The sequence below is a fragment of the Propithecus coquereli genome, unplaced genomic scaffold, assembly GCF_000956105.1.
Source record: "Propithecus coquereli isolate 6110/MARCELLA unplaced genomic scaffold, Pcoq_1.0 Scaffold66, whole genome shotgun sequence".
NCBI lineage: Eukaryota > Metazoa > Chordata > Mammalia > Primates > Indriidae > Propithecus > Propithecus coquereli.
The window spans coordinates 2,628,721-2,652,056 of NW_012152618.1; the positions used below are offsets into that span (position 1 = coordinate 2,628,721).

The 23,336-nt window shown below is 39.7% G+C and overlaps 1 protein-coding gene across 1 annotated transcript in view; it reads right to left on the minus strand.

Annotated features, from left to right (window-relative positions):
- Positions 1 to 23,336, minus strand: part of MTR (5-methyltetrahydrofolate-homocysteine methyltransferase) — a 114,363-nt gene that overhangs the window by 69,964 nt on the left and 21,063 nt on the right. Inside the window, exons 3-13 of the mRNA XM_012660154.1 lie at positions 23,105 to 23,194; positions 20,132 to 20,201; positions 18,299 to 18,391; positions 16,564 to 16,670; positions 12,837 to 12,896; positions 11,965 to 12,059; positions 10,052 to 10,152; positions 8,888 to 8,949; positions 7,690 to 7,757; positions 5,680 to 5,759; positions 2,547 to 2,659 (exon numbers count right to left, since the gene is read on the minus strand). Coding sequence (XP_012515608.1) covers positions 2,547 to 2,659; positions 5,680 to 5,759; positions 7,690 to 7,757; positions 8,888 to 8,949; positions 10,052 to 10,152; positions 11,965 to 12,059; positions 12,837 to 12,896; positions 16,564 to 16,670; positions 18,299 to 18,391; positions 20,132 to 20,201; positions 23,105 to 23,194 — 939 coding nt within the window. The remainder of the gene's footprint in view (positions 1 to 2,546; positions 2,660 to 5,679; positions 5,760 to 7,689; positions 7,758 to 8,887; positions 8,950 to 10,051; positions 10,153 to 11,964; positions 12,060 to 12,836; positions 12,897 to 16,563; positions 16,671 to 18,298; positions 18,392 to 20,131; positions 20,202 to 23,104; positions 23,195 to 23,336) is intronic.

The window sequence follows — 23,336 nt, forward strand, 5'->3', positions numbered from 1 at the left end:
TTAAATTTAGCAAATCAAAAAATATTTTTCAGTATCAGTAATGATTTAAATAATATAAAGAATAAAAAAAGTATAAATCACAATCCCTGCTCTTGAAGGGTTTACATTTAATTGCGGGCATGTGACATAGTCACATAAAAAACTACTGGGCACTACCATAAAATATGTGGGTCAAATGCCAAGGTTATCTAAACATCCAGGAAAGGGAAGGGTCACTATGGACTGAAATGGAGAAAGCTAAGAGGAGCCTTCAGCTGGCCAATGGGGGATGAAATGGAGGAAAAAAAGAGGAGATAGATAGCAAACAACAAGGGTCAAAAGACCTGGAAAATGGAAATGCCAATATCTGACCCGTATATTCCAGAAGAGTCACAGAATAACAGCTTAAATCCAGAGAAGCTCAGAGAGATAAGTGGTTTGTTTAAAGATGTGCAAGTCGAGCAAGAAGACAGGACTGAAACTTCTTTCAGGTCTGTGCTCTTTCCATGGAACCACAGAGCCTTGAGGGATCACTAAGTCATGGAAAGCTAGACTCTCACGAGGAGTCACTCCCACCTACCCCGCCCTGCTCTACTGCCTCCCCTACTGTTTCCATGGCAGAGACAGCAAGGTGGTTAAGGGCATACACTTGATAGACTTGGGTTTTATCATTTACTTGCTGTGAAACAACATGCAGCTAAATTTAACCATCCAAGCTTCTATTTCCGCATCTGCAAAATGGGATAACAACTGTATCTATTTCATGGAGCTGTTAAGATTAAATGAGTAATGACACAAAGTGCTTAGCACAGAGACTAGTGTATAGAAAGACCTTACTAAATAACAGTTATTAATTCCACTCATTTGCATCTTCTTAAAATGCTCTCCACTCTCTGTCTCAAATCTATCAAATCTGAGAGCTAACAGGGACACACACCACAGAATGAGCATAAGGATCAAAAAACATCAATAGGACATGGAAAACAACTATAAAAAATGTAAAAAAAACAAAAAAAAAGAGGAGAACGAAAATACGTAAAAGAAAAAAAGAATCAAAACACCAGGGGAAACACTGCCAATGAAGGAACACTGTATGACTATGAAGCTCACTGGGCACTTGTTCAGAAGGGAACAAATGTTAGCAGAGGCAGAAGCAAGACTCCCAGAAGGTTCAGATGACAGATGAGGATGAGGGTGGTGCAGTTTGATGCCCCAGGGAAAAGGATGGAATGATGGCCTAAGGAGTTTGAATTTTATCCTATATGCAGGAAAAGAAAAAAGTCACCCTGTGGAACTTCTGAACTGCGGAGGACCATGTGACAGAAGCAGACAGTGGCAGTGGACAGGAGCAAGAATGAAGGGAAGAGGACTGACAGGGACTCGGCACCAAGTGGCTAGGCCCTGACAACGTGCAGCTGAGGAACTGAGAAGGAAGACCCACTGCCTGGGCAGGGCGTGAGGTGCACAGAGGGTGATTAATGGGTCCCTTCCTTATCATGAAAACTAAATCAGCTCTGATACTGCTTTCTGGAAGATCTATTTCCTAAAGCTTATAAAACCTTAAAGTGAAAAAAGTTGGCCGGGCGCGGTGGCTCACGCCTGCAATCCTAGCACTCTGGGAGGCCGAGGCGGGAGGATCGCTCAAGGTCCGGAGTTCAAGACCAGCCTGAACAAGAGCGAGACCCCGTCTCTACTTAAAATACAAAGAAATTAGCTGGACAACCAAAAATATATAGAGAAAAAATTAGCTGGGCATGGTGGCGCATGCCTGTAGTCCCAGCTACTTGGGAGGCTGAGGCAGGCAGTAGAATTGCCTAAGCCCAGGAGTTTGAGGTTGCTGTGAGCTAGGCTGACGCCATGGCACTCTAGCCCAGGCAACAGAGCGAGACTCTGTCTCAAAAAAAAAAAAAAAAAAAAAAAGAAAAAGTTGAAGGACAAAATTAATTATCATTAAAGCTGAGACCAAATTCCTCCACTTTTAACTGCGTATTTGCATAAGAAACAGAAATCCAGATTTCTCAGGTGGGCTCTGTGTGGATTAAATTTTGCTCATCCACAGAGCGACTGAGCTTAAAAACACCACGGCTATAAAGTTCACGTAATTTTCCAAGGCAAGGGCCTATTTCTATTCATTTGTTTATTTTAGTCTACAGCTACCAAGATCAATAACACCCTCATCAGTCAGCATTTGATGTGGTCATGAGGTCATCGAACTTTTCTTGGCTTTCCCTTTCCCTACAAGGATTTGTAAGAAGCCAAAATGAAGTGCACTCTCAAATTTTTTAACTTACTTCATGATTAATAGAAATAGCTAGAACCTGGAACCCATCTCATTCCACTTCATGCCTCAAATGCAGTACTTTTTGACAAATATTGACAATAGCAGCTTTGATTTTTCAAAGCTTCATCCTCCCACCAGCCAGCCTGCTGCAAACACACATTACCATCTTCTCACACTTCCTAGCAGCTCTGCTAATAACTCTATCAAAGGCAGAGAGCTGTTTCATTTACATGCTGTCTAGCCGGAGACATGGCAGATGCCTCAGGGGTCTTATTAAGATGCTCACTTCATAGTTTCCTGCCATGATGAGTTTAGCAAACTTCTTTGATCCTGCAACATTACAGCGCTCTCCAATGTTAACAAAGTTGGTGTACGGTCCAATCTTGAAGGACTCTAGACCTTAAAAGGAGAAGCATTTTGAAAAATTTCTGATAATGCATATGGATGACATGAGACAGATAGACACAAGTATGTTCAATAAGAAAGAAGTTACTACATCACAGAGAATCTGAGCGGATAGGAAATCCAATGTGGAAACAGGACCACAGCCTTCTCCTCTAGGGAGATTCAAACACAACAAACACTATTTGTTACAGCTACCTTTTTATAAGCTGAATTCTCAAAAGAAATATTTCAATGTTTTATGCTGCAAATATTCCTAAAAGGCTGAATCATACTATCTCTGAGAAAGAAGGAAAAATTATCATCATATCCCTATTTAACCAAGAGTCTGGGGCAAAAGCCATGAAGGGAGTTAGAATCAAAAAAAGGTAGTTCCACCAGTGTCCACTCAGATCGCAGCCTGAAGCTGGGGGGAGCAAGCTTTCCTACTCCCACCGACAGCGCCTTCAGAGCTTTACTTGATCTCTTTGACCCAGAGGCCTAGAACCCGTAACTAACAAGGCTGGACTGGGTCATAAGGAAGGACCTAGGCTGACACCTCGGAGGCAGGAGTCACTATGGCAGGTCCACCACTAATGAGCTGGCTCTGGGTAAGACAGCTGGACTTTTAGTGCCTGTGTCCTTATCTGCCAAGGGGTAATAATATATTCTGCGTCATAGGCCAGTTTAGGGGCAAATATCACATGATACCTGTGGATACATTACACTGAGGTAAAAACATACAGTATAAATTATCACCACAGAAAAGGCTCTGAACTGGGGCTTTTTGTTGTTATTGTGGTTTTCTGTTTTTTTGTTTTGAGACAGGGCCTTGCTCTGTTTTCCAGATTAGAGTACAGTGGTGTCATCATAGCTCACTGCAACCTCAAACTCCTGGGCTCAAGTGATCCTCCTGCCTCAGCCTCCAGAGAAGCTGGGACTACAGGTGTGTACCACCATGCCGGGCTAATTTTTCTGTTTTTTATAGAGACAGGGTCTTGCTCTTGCTCAGGCTGGTCTCAAACTCCTCCTGCCTCAAGCAATCCTCCCAGCTTGGCCTCCCAAAGTGCTGAGACTACAGGCGTGAGCCACCAAGCCTGGCCATCTAAACTGTTTTTGTTCTATATTTAAATATTAGGAGAGGTGGTTTCACTGGCTGGTTATAAGCAGGCTTGAGGGACAGACGGCCTTGGGTTCAAATCACTTACCTGATTGAAAAACCCAGGGTAACTTCCCACACAGCCTCTGAGCTTATAAAGTAGAGATAGCAAAGTATCTGCATTACAATGTTATTGTAAAAATAACACTGGATGATGTTAATAAACACAAAATTAGCATCTGCAATCATAGCTGTCATTGTTAATAAAAGAAAATGGTTTATGAGTCCTTTGCCAAGGCATAGGATAAGGAAGAAACAGACAGCAGAGAGAGGAAAATAATGAATGTAAGCTGGCTAATTAGAAAACTATTCTAGGCTGTTTGTTCACTGAGACCATCACTTTCCACAGTTTCAGCTATGACTCCCCTTCCCACTGGTAATGAACCTCATGGCCCGGCCTTCCATGCTCATCTCAGGACATCCCTGATCCTTGCAGGACAGGCAAGCAGGGGTGCCAACATTTAAATGCTGAAGAGTTCTCCTGTGACCTCCCTAAAAGCATCCCACACAAAGCACTTCTGATCTATTATGAATGTGAAGCATCAGATAGGAAAGCCACACTTCTATCCAGTTTGCAATTTATAAAAGAACAATTTTAAAAAGCGTGTTTAGTGTCACTCTTTTAAAATCTGATTGAAGATGATTGTTAAAGCAATTTAGAGATAGTGCAGGAAATTCAAATTGAAGAAAAAGAATTCTTTTACGTATAAATTCTAAAGGAAGTCATATGTAAGTGGCTCTCTCGTTTCAGTTTTGGCAAAGGTTAAATATTTTCATTGTTAGTGCCTGGTTGAAGTAATGCACAGCTTTAAATTCTAGGGATGAAATAAATAAAGCTTCCTGCTACATCTGACAAAAGCCACTTTTATGGGAGGGAGAGTATCATAAATCATAAATCCCACTTCTCCTAATCTCATCTCCTAATCTTCTCTGCTTTCTGGAATATAAAACGAAAGAAGGGCTACCCTGAACAGAGTAGGTATGTTTATTAACCCAACTTCACACTCACTCGTTGGGATTATTCTGTGTCATATGTTCTGAGTGAGAAAAGTGACATCACTTTTGCTGTCACTTGTATTTTATTTCACTTTCCATAGGGTAACATAAGAGAAAAATATTTCAATTTAGAGATATCTTAAATTCAAAGCTATTAGAGAACATAATTCTCTATATGTGTTATCTGCAAGTTCTCCAAAAATTATAATTTTTTTCTTTTGCTTAAAGTTACCATCTAAGATTTCATGAAAGTATTGAGACAAATATATGAAATTTAGTTATTTTTCTAACAGCTGGCACAATGACTATTTTACTAACGTTCCTTCTTTGAATGCCGAAACTCATGCTTACAGGATCCTGTTGAGAACTAACAGAAAATAAATATTGCAACTTTTTCTAAAGAGTTGACACATGGCAAATGTAAGATTACAACAATAATATTTTGGAAGCAAACAAAATTTTCTAGCGAGGTGCTGCTGCCATTACCCAACACTGGGCCTTGGCAGTTTGGACTTTTCAATAACTAGTATTAACCCGACAATTAAAATTGTCAGGTTGTGGCCAAGAATATGTTTTCAAAACAGTGTATGAGAGAAACAGAACCACAGAGCTCTCATTCTAACCAGGGGCACTACCTGGGCAAATCACCTGGGCTTTCATTCATTTTTACCCTGAAGTTGATGTCTTCTCATTCCCGCCCTACCTGGCAGAGAAAGAGAGTTCTTCGCTAGAATTCATTTAAGTGACAAAAAAAATATGTATTCTTCTTTGACCTAACAACCAAGTTCTTTGGCACACACATCACTACCACTTAGAATAAACATATTAAATACATTCTACAAATGGTTTCTGAAATCACGAACACCACATCTTCCTGACTTACCAGACAGTAACATATGTCCTTCAAAAACAGTGGCAGGTGGAACTCTAGGCTTACAATCTTTCACAGCTTCGGCAATTTCCCTGAGTTGAAAGAGAAAACACTATATTCATTAATTCAGAATAAAATGAATTTAACGAAACTAATTTCAAGCAATGAAATTAAGTCTATTTAATGTAACTATGCATATAATTATAAACCTGCTTCCAAATGTGCAGCAACAGTTACGCCTTTTAGTTTTCTCAGTAATGCAGAAAATTAATCTATAAACTTTAATTTTTATGTGCCTGCCCAGTCGGCTGTGCACTGGCTATGTCATTTCTGCTTTCAGAGACATGAACCTGGGGCTACCTGATGGTTTGCACAAATGCAAACAGCAAACCTCCTCCCCTTCTTCCCCAAATCCACAGATGTCCTTTATTCTATCAAGGCCACACACAGAACATGTCCTTGCTTCTCAATAGTTTAACAGAAAAAAGGCTTCAGCTTTGAGGAGGAGGGGCAGACAGGAGCAGAGGAGCTAGGGGCAGAGGGAATCGGGTCCGCAGATCTGTTTTTACTGTAGCATGCACACGCACGCAGTAGGGAGGGCGCAGAGCAGTAAAGCACTAACGCACCAACATGATTACTCCTAAAAATTTGTTTTCGTCATTCACACACTCTTCAACTTCATCAGCTTTAACGAATCATGTCTTTAATCAATGAGGAAAATCTGGCTACTCCACTAAATTTATCAGCACCAGGAAGAACTGCTCACTCCACTGCTCCCAAATTAGTAACGTGGATGTCTAAGTCAAAGCAGCAAATTTATACACAGTTGGATATAAATACAGATATACACAAACACACAGAGATGTTTAAAACGACTCCTCTTTTTAAAGAGGAAATGACCTTAAAAACAAAAAGAGGTAGTCTGTGATCCAAAGATAAGCTATAGTCAACTACTGATAGCTTTCAGGTATTATTTACAAGATGTTAAAAAAAATTATGTTTATTAAGAGTCTATCACAGAAGTCACCAAAAGCAGTGAGCTATTAGGCAATTCAGCAGAGTGAACATATTATACGCATGAAAGCAGATGTGGAATAGTGAGATGACTGGCTCAAAATATACTCATCAGTCACTCTAGGGAAAAACCAAATACGACCATCCTAAACATGTTCTATTTCATTGAATTCCAATCTTCCTATAAGCCACAGGACTGTCAGGAATTAAGCATACATGGTCATGCTCTTGTTTCACTCCCTTCCTTCATACACTGACCTGAAAACATGAATTAGGCAACAACTGTGTACCAGGCAAGGTGAAGACACTTCCCTTGACCTGTCTTCTTGCTGTGCTCTCCTTCCATGAGAGAACTGAATGCAGGCGGGTATTTGCCCACGAGAAATATGAGCTGCCCCTCTTTGAGCATGTAAATATTATCCAGATATTTAAGAACAGAATATCCAGATATCTGGGATTTGCTTTTACCACATTCCAGGGGGGAAAATTAGAGGACGGATGAAATAAGAACAGCAAAATGTTGAAAATTATGGCAACTACGTGTAATGCACATAGAGATTCATTTTATTATTTCTCTACTTTTACTTTTGGAATTTTTCATAGTACAAAGGCATTTAAGCTTGCTTGGGCTGTTATAACAAAGTACCACAGACTGGATGGTTTAGAAACAGAAATTTATTTTCTTATAATTTGGAGGTCAAGGTGTCAGCAGGGTTGGTTTCTTCCAAGGCCTCTCTCATGGGTTGTAGGTGGTTGTCTTCTCCCTGTGTCTCTACATGGTCTTCCCTCTCTGTGTGCATCTGTGTCCTCTTCTTACAAGGACACCAATCATATTGGATTAGGGTCCACCTGTATGACCTCATTTTAGCTTAATTGGCTCTTTAAAGGCACTATCTCTAAATACAGTCACATTCTGAGACACTAGGAGTTAAGACTTCAACACAGAAATTTTGGGAGGACACAATTCAGCCCACAACAAAAGATAAAATATTTAGAGGTGACTATTACCTGATATGATCTGGTGTCGAACCACAGCATCCACCAACTATATTAACCAAGCCATCCATAGCAAAGTTCTGCATTTACGAAAAGACAAAGTTTCCATGAGTTCATCTGAATTCTAAATTCACCACCATCGATTCAGCATAAAAGCCATCTACATTTCCTGAATAACTGAGACTACACTAAAAAGAGAGCTAAACATACTTCACTCTAGATATAAAGACGTCACATGCCCTAGATATAAGGACAAACGCAGAGAACAGTTCAGATACTATGAATTCCTCTGTACATTTAAAATGCAACAAGGAAATTTATTTGCCTATCTGCTGATATTAAGGAATTTTAACTCATTATGCTGAGCTGAATAAATGTGAAATGGATAATACATTTTCAAATAACGTTTAAAATGAGTATCAGCTTTTACATGTAAATTAATTTAAATTTTTCTAAATAAAAATTCAGTTCCTCTGTCACACTGGTCATGTTTCAAGTACTGCAATTACGACATGTGGCAGTGGCTACATATAGGACATCATGGGTCTAGTGTTTAACCATAGGCTAGTGAGGGAAGGACATAGTAACTGAGAGAGAAAGTCAAGGAACTAAGAAGTCAGAATATTGGAAAGATCATCTACATAAGATACTGGAATCATAAGAAGTCAAAAATAGTTGAAAAGAGAGTATCTGTGAGACAGGAGCTAGCAATTTAAGGAATGAGGTAAAGGTGACCCAGGGGTCAGTAGATGAGTGCAATAAGGAGCAGCGGTGGGTAGTATGGTCTCATGACCTAGGATGAAAAGATGTAGGGTTCATGCAACAGAGAGAGAGAGAGAGAGAATGACAGAAATGACAATGGTGGGCCAGAAAGACATCCTCCACCCAGCAGTTTGAGGGGCATAAGGGGAAGAAGCCACCACCTGGGAGGGGTGCAGAGGAAGCAACGTCTCAGAGGTGAGCAAAGTCTCCATTAGTTTGAGGTGGACTCACTGGGAATTTTCCTATGGCCACCAGTGCCAGCTGAGGATAAGGACGCTGACAGCTGGCCCCTCCCAGGCCTCTACCACCTTAATTCAGAACAACTAATTTTTTCTTTGTTACACAGACAATGGGATTTCTTTGGGGAAAAATTCTGTTTCTAAATATTTTAAATCTAAAATTCTATCTCTCTATCTCTTAAAAACCCAAGTGAATGAGGATCCCTGACCTTCAGGTGCATGGCCATCACGGAAGGCGTTTCATCGTAGTCACCAAAGGTGTTGGGAAGACCTGAGAAAGGATGTTTCAACCATTATTGGAAACTACCTTAACAAACATACATCATATTTTTGAAGGCTTTAGGTTAATATTAATAGTTATAAAATTTTATATTTATATTAAATGGTGATTATCTGCAAACACAAATAACAATACATAACATTAACATAGTGAACACAGAAATACCACACTTAAAAAAAAAATCACAGAGGAAAATAAACTTCATTATTTTTTTTCCATTTGAAAGAAAAGTTGCACTGCTATATGAAACAGAATATCCTTTCTATAATGGAAATTCTTGTTACCTAGCTGCTTGCAGATGGGGGTGGAAGGAATACTACCTTTGAACTAACGAGCCATTAACATGCAATTAAAAACAAACGAAAAGCAATCAGTCTCCTTTCAAATACATTTTCCCAAGTAAGACTTTGGCCTCTAACTATCTAGTTTCCTGTTTTATTTATTATCCCCTTCTAGTTATCTTATTCCTGGTGGGAAATAAAATTTATTGTGCATTAAAATGTATATATTTGGAGAAAGCAGGCTGGAAAATGATTTTAGCTAAGTAGCTAAGCAGTGCTCAAAAACATTCACAGGGAAATCTGGTTAACCCAAAACAAATTACCAATATTTAATTGGATGGTTTGAGAATTGTCCACAAATATCTTCAGAACATTTACATACCGTAAACTACAAGTCCTAGCTTTTAGAGAAGAAAACGGTAACAACACACAAGATTCTTCTTTTGCTCTTCTGCTAATAGAATGGACCAGAGAAAAGGGTTCCCTCTCCTCTCCGTTGTACCCATCTCTCTGGCCACATCCACATGGCAAGGACTGTCACCAAAAGCAAGACTCTGGTCATTATGTGACTAGGCTCATTTCTGCAAGTTATGTCCTATTCAAAGGCTTTATCCTGAGCCAACCTATTCTTTCAGGTCTAAAGAGAAACAATGGTCTAGACCCAAATACTTTTCATTTGGAAAATTCCTTTTGAGTGTCAACTATGTACTAACACTTGCAAAACAAATCCTTTTAATCAAGATCTGTTACCCCATCTACCCATGTCTTGTGTATTTGTATCTCCCCACGTGTGATGCCCTTGAAACACACACCTGCATTGGGATAACAGAGGACATAGGCTGTTGTACATTTTCCAATGGTTTCAATAAAGGGTCTCATTTCAGCTGCACCCAAAGCACAATTTAATCCAATGCTGGAAAAACACAAAGAAGATATCAGAAACATCATCTCTCATTCAAAATATTTGTGCATATAAAGTTATGATAAAGAGAGGAAAATATCTAAAGCCAAGTGGACAATACCTTTCCTAATTCAAAGCACCTTTATTCAACTATAGTCAAAGCCATCTCCCTGAGGTCCCCTGCAGCACTGAGTATTTTTGCCCACGTCTCCAACTTCATATAATCTTAGCTTAAGAACGCTGTCTATGGATGTGACTCCTTAAATAAGTTCACAGATTGGCTAATGGTTTATTGTGGGATGGAAATGCCAGCAACCAACACTGCAAAAAAAGATCTGATCTGAAAGCAATCCTTAAGGAAAAGGAAAAGGAAAATCTTGCAAGTGGAAGGAACATGAAACGGTAGAAAGAAGCCACCCTGGAAGTCCAGAAGACCAGGACTTGGTTCCCACTCCGTAAGTAGAGTCCCTGCTATCCTACAGAGGGGGCCCCTGGGGTCTTCCAGAATTTAAGAAACAACTATGAAGCTACTGGACTATACGATCACTTATGCTTTCATATTTTACTTTTTTTTCTTTTACTGTGATTACTAAATGCAATCTAGTATCCTAGATTGGATCCTAGAATAGAAAAAGGACATTAATGGAAAACTCTTGAAATCTGAATAAAGTCTAGAGTTTAGTTAATACAGGTTGAGTATCGCTAATCTGAAAACTCATCTGTTGAGTTTTCCTAATCTTTTGAATGAAGAAAATAATACCCAACCAGTTCTCAGGGTTATGGTAAAGTTCAAACTAAATATCATATATGAAAATGTTTTATAAACTATATGTTACTAAAAGCTCAGCCACTTGTCCATGAGGCCAAATCAGAAGAACAAGGACACACATGGTCTGGGGAGGAAGAAAGAGACATTTTATTACTCTGCCAGCAGATGAGGAGGATGGAGACTCCTGTCTGAAATGCCATTGTCCTAATAATAATCAGAAATAAAGAGCTTTTAAAGGATGGGCTCTCAGCTTCAGGCAATTACCGTTCAACTACAGTTGGAGATTCTGATCGTCCCATCTCTGCTGAAGACAATCTCGTGACCTCTACCCAGGACCTCGCTTTATGAGGTCTACGCTGAGCCATGTCCTTTAGCACAAATAACAAAAGACTGACCCTGCCCCTCCCAACCACTGGCCAGAGGCAGGGATGGAGGTTTTAGTTCTCAAAAAGGAGTACAGGATGTTTTAAAGAGACAGAAAATATTTTTGCCGTTTCTTCAGGGCCTTCCCTCTGTTACATATTCCCCACTCTCAATATTTCCCTGCCATATCTATGGGAGGAGGTACGACTACTCTGTTACACTCCCACCTCAGCCTCTCGAGCAGCTGGTACTACAGGTGTGCGCTAACTGTGCCCAGATGCCATGACAATTTTAAAGATAAAAACCCAAGCTTTAGAATTCCCATCTTATTCTAAGCTATACTGTTTCTGCTTGCCCCATAAACAGGGAGGGGCATTGCCCTAAAAATGTAAGTGACTGATAATAGCTTTCAAGTGTTACCCAGCCAAGCATAGCCTTAACTACAAGAGGGATACCCACAGACAAATAGGCGACCATTTGGCTGGCCCAGGAGGTATGAGAACTCTCCCCGTCCCTCAGTTGACCGTTTTAGGCAGTGGTCTTCTGAATCCCTTAGGGAAAGGTCTGAAAGTACTTAAAGGGAGTGGTACAGTGGCAATATATGGAAGCAGTCCCCTCCCAGGTCACACTCTGTGGCTATCAGAAAAGATCCCCACAAAAGGAAGGGAGTCAAGGAAAGACAGGTCACTCACCAGAGTGGGTCTGCATGAGACACGCTGATGACGAATGCCTCTCCTGTCTGTCCCGAAAGAGTCCGCCCACTTTTATCAACAATTGTTCCTGAAATCTGAATTAATAAAGTAAATGAAGTCAACAACATAGACTTAAGAATATAAACACAAAAACGAAATGAAATGAATGAGCTGACTTTCTTTGTTCTTTCATGAGGCAGAGAATGGTGGAACTCAAACTCCAAGGCAGCACCTTTGTAATGGTCAGAACAGACATGCCAAGCGACCAGGGGAGGAGGTGGTAAGAAACAGGGGAAAGGGAAAGTCACAAAGGCAAAAGCAGTGACCAAAACAGCTTTAGAGTTCACAGGTCTAGACCCGTTAGGGGCAGCTTTCCCAGAGTTACCTCAGGTTATCCTGACTACCTGGTGGTAAACATCTGACTTATCTAAGACCTTGGTTTGGATTCTATTCTACTCTCACCAAGCAATCTTAGGACCCTCATATAGGTCTGACTGTTGGGTTAATAAATTGGCATTCTGGTGTCTTCAGCGACGGGTACGTGGCAGCCAGCAGGCAAGGCCATCCCTTCCTGGGCCCTAATGAGACTGATGGTCTTTAAACCTTAGGCTTCGGAGGACCAATAGGGCCGGGCTTCTTTTGAACGGCCTGCCTTCCACCAGCCACTTCTAGATTCATTTTCCTGGCCTCTCCAGAGATAAGACAGTTACTGATCTAGAAGTGGTAGCAGGCAGGGGAACAGAGGAAGTTTAAGTAGGTGGTTTCTAAAAGATACCATCAATAGATCTACTCCACAAGGGGAGAAGGAAACATATCCTCAAAATGGCAATTATTAATAAAAGAATTTATCATGCAAACATTTCAGAACTTACAAAGATAGGCCGGGGAACATACTTTTCTTCAAAAAGTTTCTGGAGTGCAAACAAGGCTGCCTGTCAGGGGAAAACAGGAAGAAGATCTTTATTTCTAAAAGACTGTGTCCAAGGTCAGTCTAACTGCCTGACCAGAATGCACCCTTATTCAAGACTTCTTCAGGTAAGACATATATCAAGCTCTCTGGGGAGAAGAAAACTGTCTTCCCTATAACGCACGGCCCCAGAACCTCTTTCTCATGTGTAATACTATACATATTAAAACAAAACAAACTCTGACAAAGTTCACTTACAAACAAATATTTCCTCTGAGGAGGAGCTCTTCTTTCTGCCTTCCCTCCTTCAATAAAAATTAATAAATAAGTAAATTAAATTAGAAAGCCCCTGCCTTCCACATCTTTTCACATACATGGTAGGTATATGAACCAACAGTGAGTTTAGGGTGGATTGTAGAAGTACAAGTCCCATGTTACTCTGTGCTGCTCGATCCACGTTTTAAGTTCTGAGGAACAGATCTCACTTTTTATCATTATATATTTTGATTCTAAGATGTGAATTTTTTCACAATTAATTTTTTGAAATCAGAATGCAACCTGTAATTACTGTGTACCTTCTCTGTGATGGTAGGGTTTTTTTTAACAAAAGTTATTAAATCAAAAATATCAGAATTTCCTTTTTAGAACTAGACAAATTGATCCTAAAAATCCTATGGAAAACAAACATGTAAGAATAGCCAGGAAAGTTCTGGAAAAAGGGGAGGGGTTAATGAACAACAGTTAGGCCTACCAGTTACACAGACATATTCTAACGTTACGGCAAATAGTACAGTAGTGTCACATCAGCACACAGATTACTGGAAGAGACTAGACCCAAATGCACTCCAGAATTTAGGATGGTAAGGGTGACATTCCACATCATCCCTATCACTGGGAAATAATAGGATGTTTAATGGATGGCATTAGAAAAATCAAGTAACCTTAGATAAAAAGAGTTAAATCTCTATCCTATTTCTCACTCTAAAATAAATTCCAGATGCATCATGAGAGAAACCAGTTCCTGCATGTATTCAAAAGAATGTATGCCACACATTCTAAAACTTAAAAACTCAAAATATATCCTTAATGCTTTATCCTGTTGTTATACCCTCCCCACTGCTAATCTAAACAATACTATGACTCTTTTCAAATGTATGTATGAATCTCATTTCAGATATATTCTTTATCTTGTTACTGCTCTTACTGTCAAAATGTATACCCGTATTGCCTTTAAATTATAATTTATTGACTGGGCGTGGTGGCTCATGCCTGTAATCCTAGCACTCTGGGAGGCCAAGGTGGGAGGATCTCTTGAGCTCAGGAGTTGGAGACCAGCCTGAGCAATAGTGAGACCCCATCTTACTAAAAATAGAAAAATTAGCTGGGCATCGTGGTGTGCGCCTATAGTCACTGCTACTTGGGAGGCTGAGGCAAGAGGATCGCTTGAGCCCAGGAGCTTGAGGCTGCAGTGAGCTGTGATGACACCAGTGCACTACTCTAGCCTGGGTGACAGAGTAAGATTCTGTCTCAAAAAAAAAAAAATTACAATTTATTTAACAGAGATTCACAAAACAATTTTTAAAGAGATGTATAAAAGAGAACCCAATAAAAGTGATGTATTAAGTATGAAGCAGGGTAGTCATCTAGCTTTGGGCTGATAGTGGCTCCCGGCATGCAAGTAAAAAAGTTCAAAAATTCTGAATGTGCAGTCTTATGTTCACAACAATTAAATAAAGATTTGATGAAACTATAAAGTATTAGTGGGGGAAAGATCTTTTTTTCCTCCTTATCTTACACTCAGGAGTACCCCTATAAGTACAGTCCCTCTTGCCCCCAGTAAAACAGAATCTGTAAATTCAACCACATAAAATTAAAATTCTCCTACACCATTAAAACAAACAAACAAATGAACACCGCAACAATATCACCATCACCACCATAAATAAAGTCAAAAGTCAAACAACAAACTGGAAGGCAGTATTTGCTACTCATTAATGACAAGGGTCTGATTTCCTTAGTAAAAGACTCAATAAAAAAGACCAAAAATCCAAGGGCACAGGACATAAATCACAAAAAAAGGAAATATAAATGGCTCTAAAAGTAAAGAAAGATGCTCAATTTCATTAATAGTAAGAAAAATACATATGATAAAGACATCTGCACCCGAATGTTTATGGCAGCACAATTCACTATTGCAAGGATGTGAAAACAACCCAAGTGCCCATCAATCCATGAGTGGATTATTAAAATTTGGTATATCTATACAATGGATTATTACTCAATCATGAGAAATGACAGTGATCTAGAACCTTTTATACTTTCCTGGATTAAACTTAAGCCCATTATCCAAAGTGAGGTACCACAAGATCGGAAGAATGGGCTCCACTTGTACTCGCCATCAAATTGGTACTAACTGATCAACACTAGGGTGATCACATGGCAGTAATACTCTCTAGGGATTCAGGGGATGGGGGGGATAAACCTGCAACTAAAGGACATGGGGAGCATTGTAGGGGGAAGGGCATGCCTCTAACCCTCACTTCAGTGAGGCAAAGACATAAAGTGTAATCATAATGTTTCTACCCTCATAATACCCTGAAATAAAAAAAAAAAAAGAAACATACAAATTAAAACTACAGTGAGGTACCACTTTTCATTTGCCAAATTGTAAAAGGTCAAAAAGTTTAATAATGCATGGTGTGAGTGAGGGTGTCGTGAAATCAGCACTACTGTACACTGCTTGCCGGTGGCCGTATAAATGAGAACAATCTCAAAGGAGGGTGCTAAAGATAAAACTTAACAAACCAGATACCCTTTGACTCCGCAATTTCACGTGTAGAAATGTGTCCTACACGTATGCTGTGCAAAATCATGTGTTTAAAGATATTTGCTTTCACCGCATATACTTATCTACCTTTGTATATATGCAAGGAACACAAACACACACAAATACGTATGCTCATTCATATCTGTTTGGAATCTGTCAGGACTCCCAAAGGGGCAGTAGCAGTTGTCTCTGGGAAAGCAGCTAGACACACCAAGGAACTAGGAGAGAGAAGAATATTTACTTTTCATTCCATATATTTATGTTTTCTTTTTTTTTTTGAGACAGGGTGTCGTTCTATTCCCTTGGCTAGCTTGCAGTGGCGTCATTATAGCTCACTGTAACCTCAAACCTGGGCTCAAGCAATCCTCCTGCCTCAGCCTCCTAAGTAGCTGGGACTACAGGTGAGTGCCACCATGCCCAGATAATTTTTCTATTTTTTGTAGAGACAGGGTCTTGCTCTTGCTCAGGCAGGTCTTGAACTCCTCAGCTCAAGCGATCCTCTTGCCTTGGCCTTACAAAGTGCTTGGATTACAAGCATGAGCCACAGCAATCAGCCTAAGTATCTTCTGAATTTAGAATCATGAGGATGTATTTATTAACCATACATATATGCAATTATAGTAGCTATATACAAAAATATTTATTTTCATAATTAGAAAAATTGTTTTTTAAAAGGTAAAAGGATAGTGTTTTGAAATTTTTCTTATTGTACTGGCCTGATAAAAATATTCAAAATAAAATGGAGCAAATACAGGAAATTTATTTAACTTTGATAATGGCTATTATTATCTTCTTACTATTAATACATGACGGGATTCATCACAGCCCTTACCCCAGTGCTGTCCTTTTTTCTCCCTTAACTCACCTTGGCATTGGCAGTATCAAAAATCGTTTCAACAAGTAAGATATCAACCCCACCATCCAGAAGTCCTTTGGCTTGCTCTTCGTATGCTTCCACAAGTTCATGAAATGCTGCAAAAGATAAATCACACTCAGCACATCAGTCATCAATTTTAAAGAACAGCCCCAGGGTATGCTGAGTTCAGGTCTCCTGTGAACTACTAGGGGTTTACGATGTAGTTTAAAGAAAACACTGCCCTTTTGTAAGAAATGGTTGGCAGCAACAAAAGGTAAACAAGTAAACTGAACACAGTTGTTCCTAAACACTTGGCACTTAACCTCCACTTCCCATGTATGAGCTGAAGAGTGGGTGGGCAGGTGTATGAATGTTTTGAACCACGTACCTTACTTCAACATCTTTAAAATTCATTCCATAGATCACTTTAATGAACCAATTAAGAGATGAGTGTAAGAAACATGTCACACTGATCTGGATGCATCGCAGGTTGAGTTGAAATCTCACCCTCTCTGTGGTAAAAGGCTGCAGTCCCACGGATTTTGTTCCTGCTCTTACACCAGTTCTTTCAGAGAGGAAACCTGTCTGCTGGGCAATTTCAGTCTCAAACAAATATGTTCAATCACTCCAAAGTAAAATTTTTCCTAGAAACGTCTTGAGTTGTTTATTTCCACCTGAGAAGTCATCGCCTCTCCCCATTTTATCTCCCAACCATAAAAGAAAAAATGCTTAGCTATTCAATAGAGATGCCTAAACATTAAATTTATATTTGCTGTATAAATATACCGGAAGTGCTCACTTAACATCATCAATAGGTTCTCAGAAGCTGTGACTTCAAGTGAGGCGATGTATAACAAAACCAGTTTTTTTCCTCACTATCATAATGAAACAGCAGTGAAGGAAACCATGTTATTCAAGAGTCTGCTGGACATCATTTTGCTTAAAGTTGCAGCTTCCAAGAACCTGCTGACGATGTTAAGTGAGGGCTTACTGTACTTCACCTTATACGGCCATCACAATAGCATGGAGAAGTTAGCTCCCCACCGCCATGTCCAGACCAGAGAGAGCATCGACCACATATAAGCACGGTATGAGCAACTACTGGTGACATGCAAAGTTCTATGACCAAAATCTACAAACTGTATTGGCCTGAACTTGTCACTTACACAAAATCCATTACCAGACATGGTGTCATTACTATTCAGCTCTGGTATCTTATTTATGTTTTTTTACAGTTTTTATATTTTTTTCTTTTTTGCCCCCCTTTACAGTCTTAATGCTTAGAAATTGACCGTGATTCCTGGACTTTTTTGTCAAATCTCCATACAAGCATGTTTATATATGCTAGTTTATGATGCTAGTATGTTTAGAAGTTTAGATGCTTTCTAATAAATTAAATGGGGATATAGTGGGTTATTTTATAATAGACTAAGACCTAGTATCCAAATTTGCTCAGCTTCTCAATTTAAAGCTTGACTTCTGAAGCTGATGATGAAGCACTGATGAAGAAGCACTAACACAACACCATACACATCCGAAAGCAAGTTCAAATAATATTAATAGCATCTAACTTTTTATTTAAATGTCTACTATAATCCAAGCACTCTTATAAGCCCTTTAAGGGTATTAAGTCACAATAACTCTCAGGTAGACCCTGTCATTGGTCCCATTTTACAGATATACAGATTACTGAAGCACAGAGGTACTTGCCCAAGAACAATGATCATGCATGATAAATACTCACTGATGTTCCTGTAATCCGGTTTTTCCACAGATGGGGACACAGAGAGTGTCTTATTAGTTGGGCCCAGAGCTCCTGCCACAAACCTCTTAATTCCTTTGGGAAAAGAAAAACAAGTGTGAAATCTAAATGACTCAATCTTTTAGTTGTGAATCAACAGGCTGTAAGATTTTTCCAAGAACACAGGTCTACAATCCTTTGTCCACAACTCTGAAATCCAAAAAGCTCTAAAAGTCCAATTTTTTTTCTTAATTTGACAACAAAACTGACCTCTATTAAACAAGAGGCTATTTATAATCTTTATACCACTTTAGTAGGATGATTAATAGACTTTGCTAATATATATTTGATCACGGGGGTTGCCCCAGATCTCATTGAGGAAATTATGTCGTATAGAAGATACACACAAATTATCGCTAAGCCAATTCAAAAAACTCTGAATTCGTCTGACCTCACGTCTGACCTCAAAGCATTTCAGTAAGCAATCCTTTTCTAACACCATAGCTGTGTTTGGATAAATTATCTGTCCTCCTATTCTTAAGAAACCTTAAAGGTCCTAAACTTAACGCAGGTTCTGCAAACTTGCCTCACAGCAGCATTCAACTTGGAATGCTCTCTAGCACGACACCGCAGGCCCTTCACTGGGGGAAACATCAAATCAGGATCAACAATTGTAAAGCATGAAATTGAAGTATGAAGCACATTAAATCTTACTTGAATAACTCTTTAATAACCTTTCCTTTAGGCTAGAGTTTAGGTGTTTCTAAAATGGCCTGGGAAGTTTTGTTCATTTACATATCACAACAGAAGCCAGGGGTCATTACCATGGGCGATTTTAACCTCACTAATCTGGGCTATGCTTTATAATTTAACTAAAGACTAGCAACTAGTTGATAATCCAGTTAGAATAGGTTTACAGGCCCAAATATTCTTTATCCTCCCCAAAGCTGAACAATAATGTGGGTATAACAAAAATGTCTTTATCTCTTCCTGCTTTAGCTGGTTCAATATCCTCTGACCTGTGACTCTGGTGGGGTAACAGTCTATGCATTTCCATGGATTTAAACATTATCTCTCAGAAACAGAGTTCCTGTAAATTGTTTTGGTCTTCATTAGTATGCTGTGCGTAACTCCATAACAATTTTGCTTTACTCTTGGCAATAACTTCCCATCTCCAAATCTTCAGGGGCTCCATATATTTCTTCTATTCCTTTCCCTCCCACCAGCTGGTGCCCAAGTGTTCTGATGGCAGCCAGCCAGGAGCCTAGTTATTCCAGGAGTCACTTTTCAAGTTCCAGCACGACTAAATCTAATGCCACACTCTTCTGTGTGCTGCACAGAGCCTTCGAGGACATCAGTAGTATAAAGGGGAAAATGTTCAAAAGATAATCTTTCTACCTAAATAAGCCAATCACAGGGCAGAGGGTGCGCTTTAAAAGGATGAGATGAAATATCCTAACGATAGGCAAAATAATCAAAACAGACAGCTGTTACTTACTTAATAAGCTGATGATGTGCTTCCAAAAGGAGAAAGATCATTTTAGCTCTCAATATCCAAGGAAGTCATGGGCCTAGCTACAAAGTCAGGCTATAACCACCAGCAGGGTAAAACAGTAAACCCTGAGCCCAAGGCCCACAGCGATAGCATAAATTTAGAGACGTTGAATGCTTGATTATGAAACTGCAGAAAAGTAACCTACAAACAAGTCAAATACAGTGTCTGCAGTGTTGCTCATAAGCCAAAAGTCACGCAAAGAAAAACCGTAATAAGGACAGCACATTATAGCTGAGAACATCCAAGGAATCACATGAACAAAAAGGAAGAATGGTCCTTACCTGTCTGGAGAGTTATCTCCTCAGCAGCTTTTCTGGCCACTCCTGCAGAGCACTTGTTCATCCGGTAGGCCTAATATATCAACCGCAAATGTTAGCTTGCCCTTCGGTTCCTTCATACAATAAGTAATGAATTCATAATCGTGCGATACCCAGTTTTATTCAGTAAGGAATTACAGAATGAATTAATCTGAGGTCTGAGTTAAATCCTAGCCAAGAAGCCATATCAGCCCCAGCCTTGAAAGGCAGTAGGGAAAAGCATGAATCCTTGGCAACTGCTGTTAGGTTCTCTCAAACCATGAGCTGGCTGGTAAAAAGAGCAATCTCTAGACATTTGATATGTCAGAGAATAAGCTGATATATAGTTAAATATTCTGAGAATTAATAAAAAAATATAGTATGGAAAAAGCATAGGCTTCAGAGGCAGGAGATTTGGATTGAAGGATAAGCTCTGTCACTGCCTGACTGGGAAGTTCCCACAGCAACTTTCCCAGGCCTTGACTTCTTTCCCTGCACAATCATTGGAATCAGTGGTCCCGAATTTTTTGTAGGTTATTAACCTCTTGAGAATCTGATAAAGTACAATGAATCCCTCTCACCAAGAAACAAAAAGAATACATACACACAGTGTTACCTATGGTGTCAGGAGGTTCATGGCCAGGTCAGGAGGTCTCAGACTTGTGATCGTCAAGATCCATTTCGATTCTGAGACCCCATGTGTCTTGGATCCTTACATCCAATAATTAAAAAACCAGAGTATGCTAGATAGGGGTTGGCAAACCATGGCTCATAAGACAAATCTAGTCCACTGCCTGTTTTGTTTTTTTTTTTTGAGACAGAGTCTCGCTGTGTTGCCTGGGCTAGAGTGCCGTGGTGTCATCCTAGCTCACAGCAACCTCAAACTCCTGGGCTCAAGCGATCCTCCTGCCTCAGCCTCCCGAGTAGCTGGGACTACAGGCATGCGCCACCATGCCCGGCTAATTTTTTCTATATATTTTTAGTTGTCCAATTAATTTCTTTCTATTTTTTAGTAGAGACAGGGTCTCGCTCTTGCTCAGGCTAGTTTCGAACTCCTGAGCTCAAACAATCCGCCCGCCTCGGCCTCCCAGAGAGCTAGCATTACAGGCGTGAGCCACCGCGCCCGGCCCACTGCCTGTTTTTGTAAATAAAATTTTATCGGAATATAGGATGTTAATTTATTTACATATTGTCTGTGGCTGGTTTTGCAGTACAATGACAGAACTGAGTAGTTGCAAGAGACTGTATGTGGCCAACAGAGCCTAAAATATTTACTATCTGGCCCCTTAGAAAAAATGTTTGCCAACTCCTGCTCTAAAATAATACAAAAGTAACTAGAACACTATTTCATTTTCCCTTGATAACCCAAATGGCATTCAATCTCACAACACCCCAGTACCATGAGAAAAATCCGTGTTGGAGCACTTGGGGCTACTTATGTAAAACAGAAGCATGTGTCTGGAAATATCCCACAAAGAAGTGGGGACATCCGCATCTACCATGTATTTCCATCATTAACATTTTACAAAATTTAAATGTGGAAGCATCACATTGATTAAAAGGAAAACAAATCTGCCACCCCTGACTATTAGGATGGCTACTATCAAAAAAATAGAAAACAAAAATTGTTGGCAAGGATGTAAAAATACTGAAACCCTTGTTCACCATTGGTGGGAATATAAAATGGCACAACCACTATGAAGAACTAGTATAGCGGTTCCTCAAAAAATTAAACATATTAAAAAAAAAAATTTAAACATAGAATTACCATATGATCCAGCAATTCTACTCTGCTTATATGTACAAAAGAATTGAATGCAGGGACTCAAACACACATGTTCATAGCAGCAATATTGTATATTCATAGCAGCAAAAAGGAAGAAGCAATCCAAATGTTCATCAACAGATAAATGATAAGCACTATGTGGCATATACACACAATGGAATATTATTCAACCTCAAAAAGGAAGGAAATTCTGACACATACAACATGGATGAACCTTGAGGATATTATGCTAAGTGAAATAAGCTAATCACAAAAGGCCAAATGCCATATGATTCAACTTACATGAAGTACCTAAAATAGTCAAATTCATACAGATAGAAAGTAGAATAGGCCAGGCACGGTGGCTCACGCCTGTAATCCTAGCACTCTGAGAGGCCAAGGTGGGAGGATCGCTTGAGCTCAAAAGTTCAAGACCAGCCTGAGCAAGAGTGAGACCCTATCTCTACTAAAAATAGAAAAATTAGCCGGGCGTTGTGACATGCACCTATAGTCCCAGCCACACGGGAGGCTGAGGTAAGAGGATCTCATGAGCCCAGGAGTCTGAGGTTGCAGTAAGGTATGATGATGCCACTGCACTCTAACGAGGGCAACAAAATAAGACTCTGTCTGAAAAAAAAATAAAGGGGTAGAATAGAGTGTGCCATGGGCTGTGGGGTGGGGAGGAATGGGGAGTTATCTCCTAATGGATACAGAGTTTCAGTTTCAGAAGATGAAGAAGTTCTGGAGATGAATACTGATGATGGTAGCATAACACTGCGAATGTACTTAATGCCACTGAACCGTACACTTGAAAATAGTTAAGATGGTAAATTTCATGTTATATGTATTTTACTACAATTTAAAAAAAAAGGAAAGAAAGCAAATCTGCCACCTGATACTTAAAAAGGCCTCCCAATACTGTGTGCATACAGCCAATGATTATGCCTTTATCAACAGCCACTGCATAATAAGTATCATTTTATTTGATTATTACTTGCCCACAAAAGAAGCCAGTTGGAAAATGAACGGCTACGGTGTTCATAGTGGAAGAGCTTCAAACCATTTTCCTGTCTCACCACAGCAGATAACTAGACACTAGCTTGACTCTGTAGCTTCTTGGGGCTTTCTCACTGGCAACTACCAACGCAGCAAACGCTCGTAAACATCTGATAGTGGAAAAATGGAATTCTTACCAAGTGTTCAAGGCCATAATCGGCTTGGGCAATACTGGTGCTGCTAAAAGTATTTGTCTCAATGATATCGGCCCCAGCCAGCAAGTAGTCCTGCAACAAAAGATAATACTGTCAATTCTTATGAGTTTTAAAGTCCCTGTCCCCCAACAATAAGGATGTCCTTTCACCACCACACCATCTTTTGGCCACTGAATAAGACAAGGCACTAGAGGCTACAGATGCAGAAAGGTAT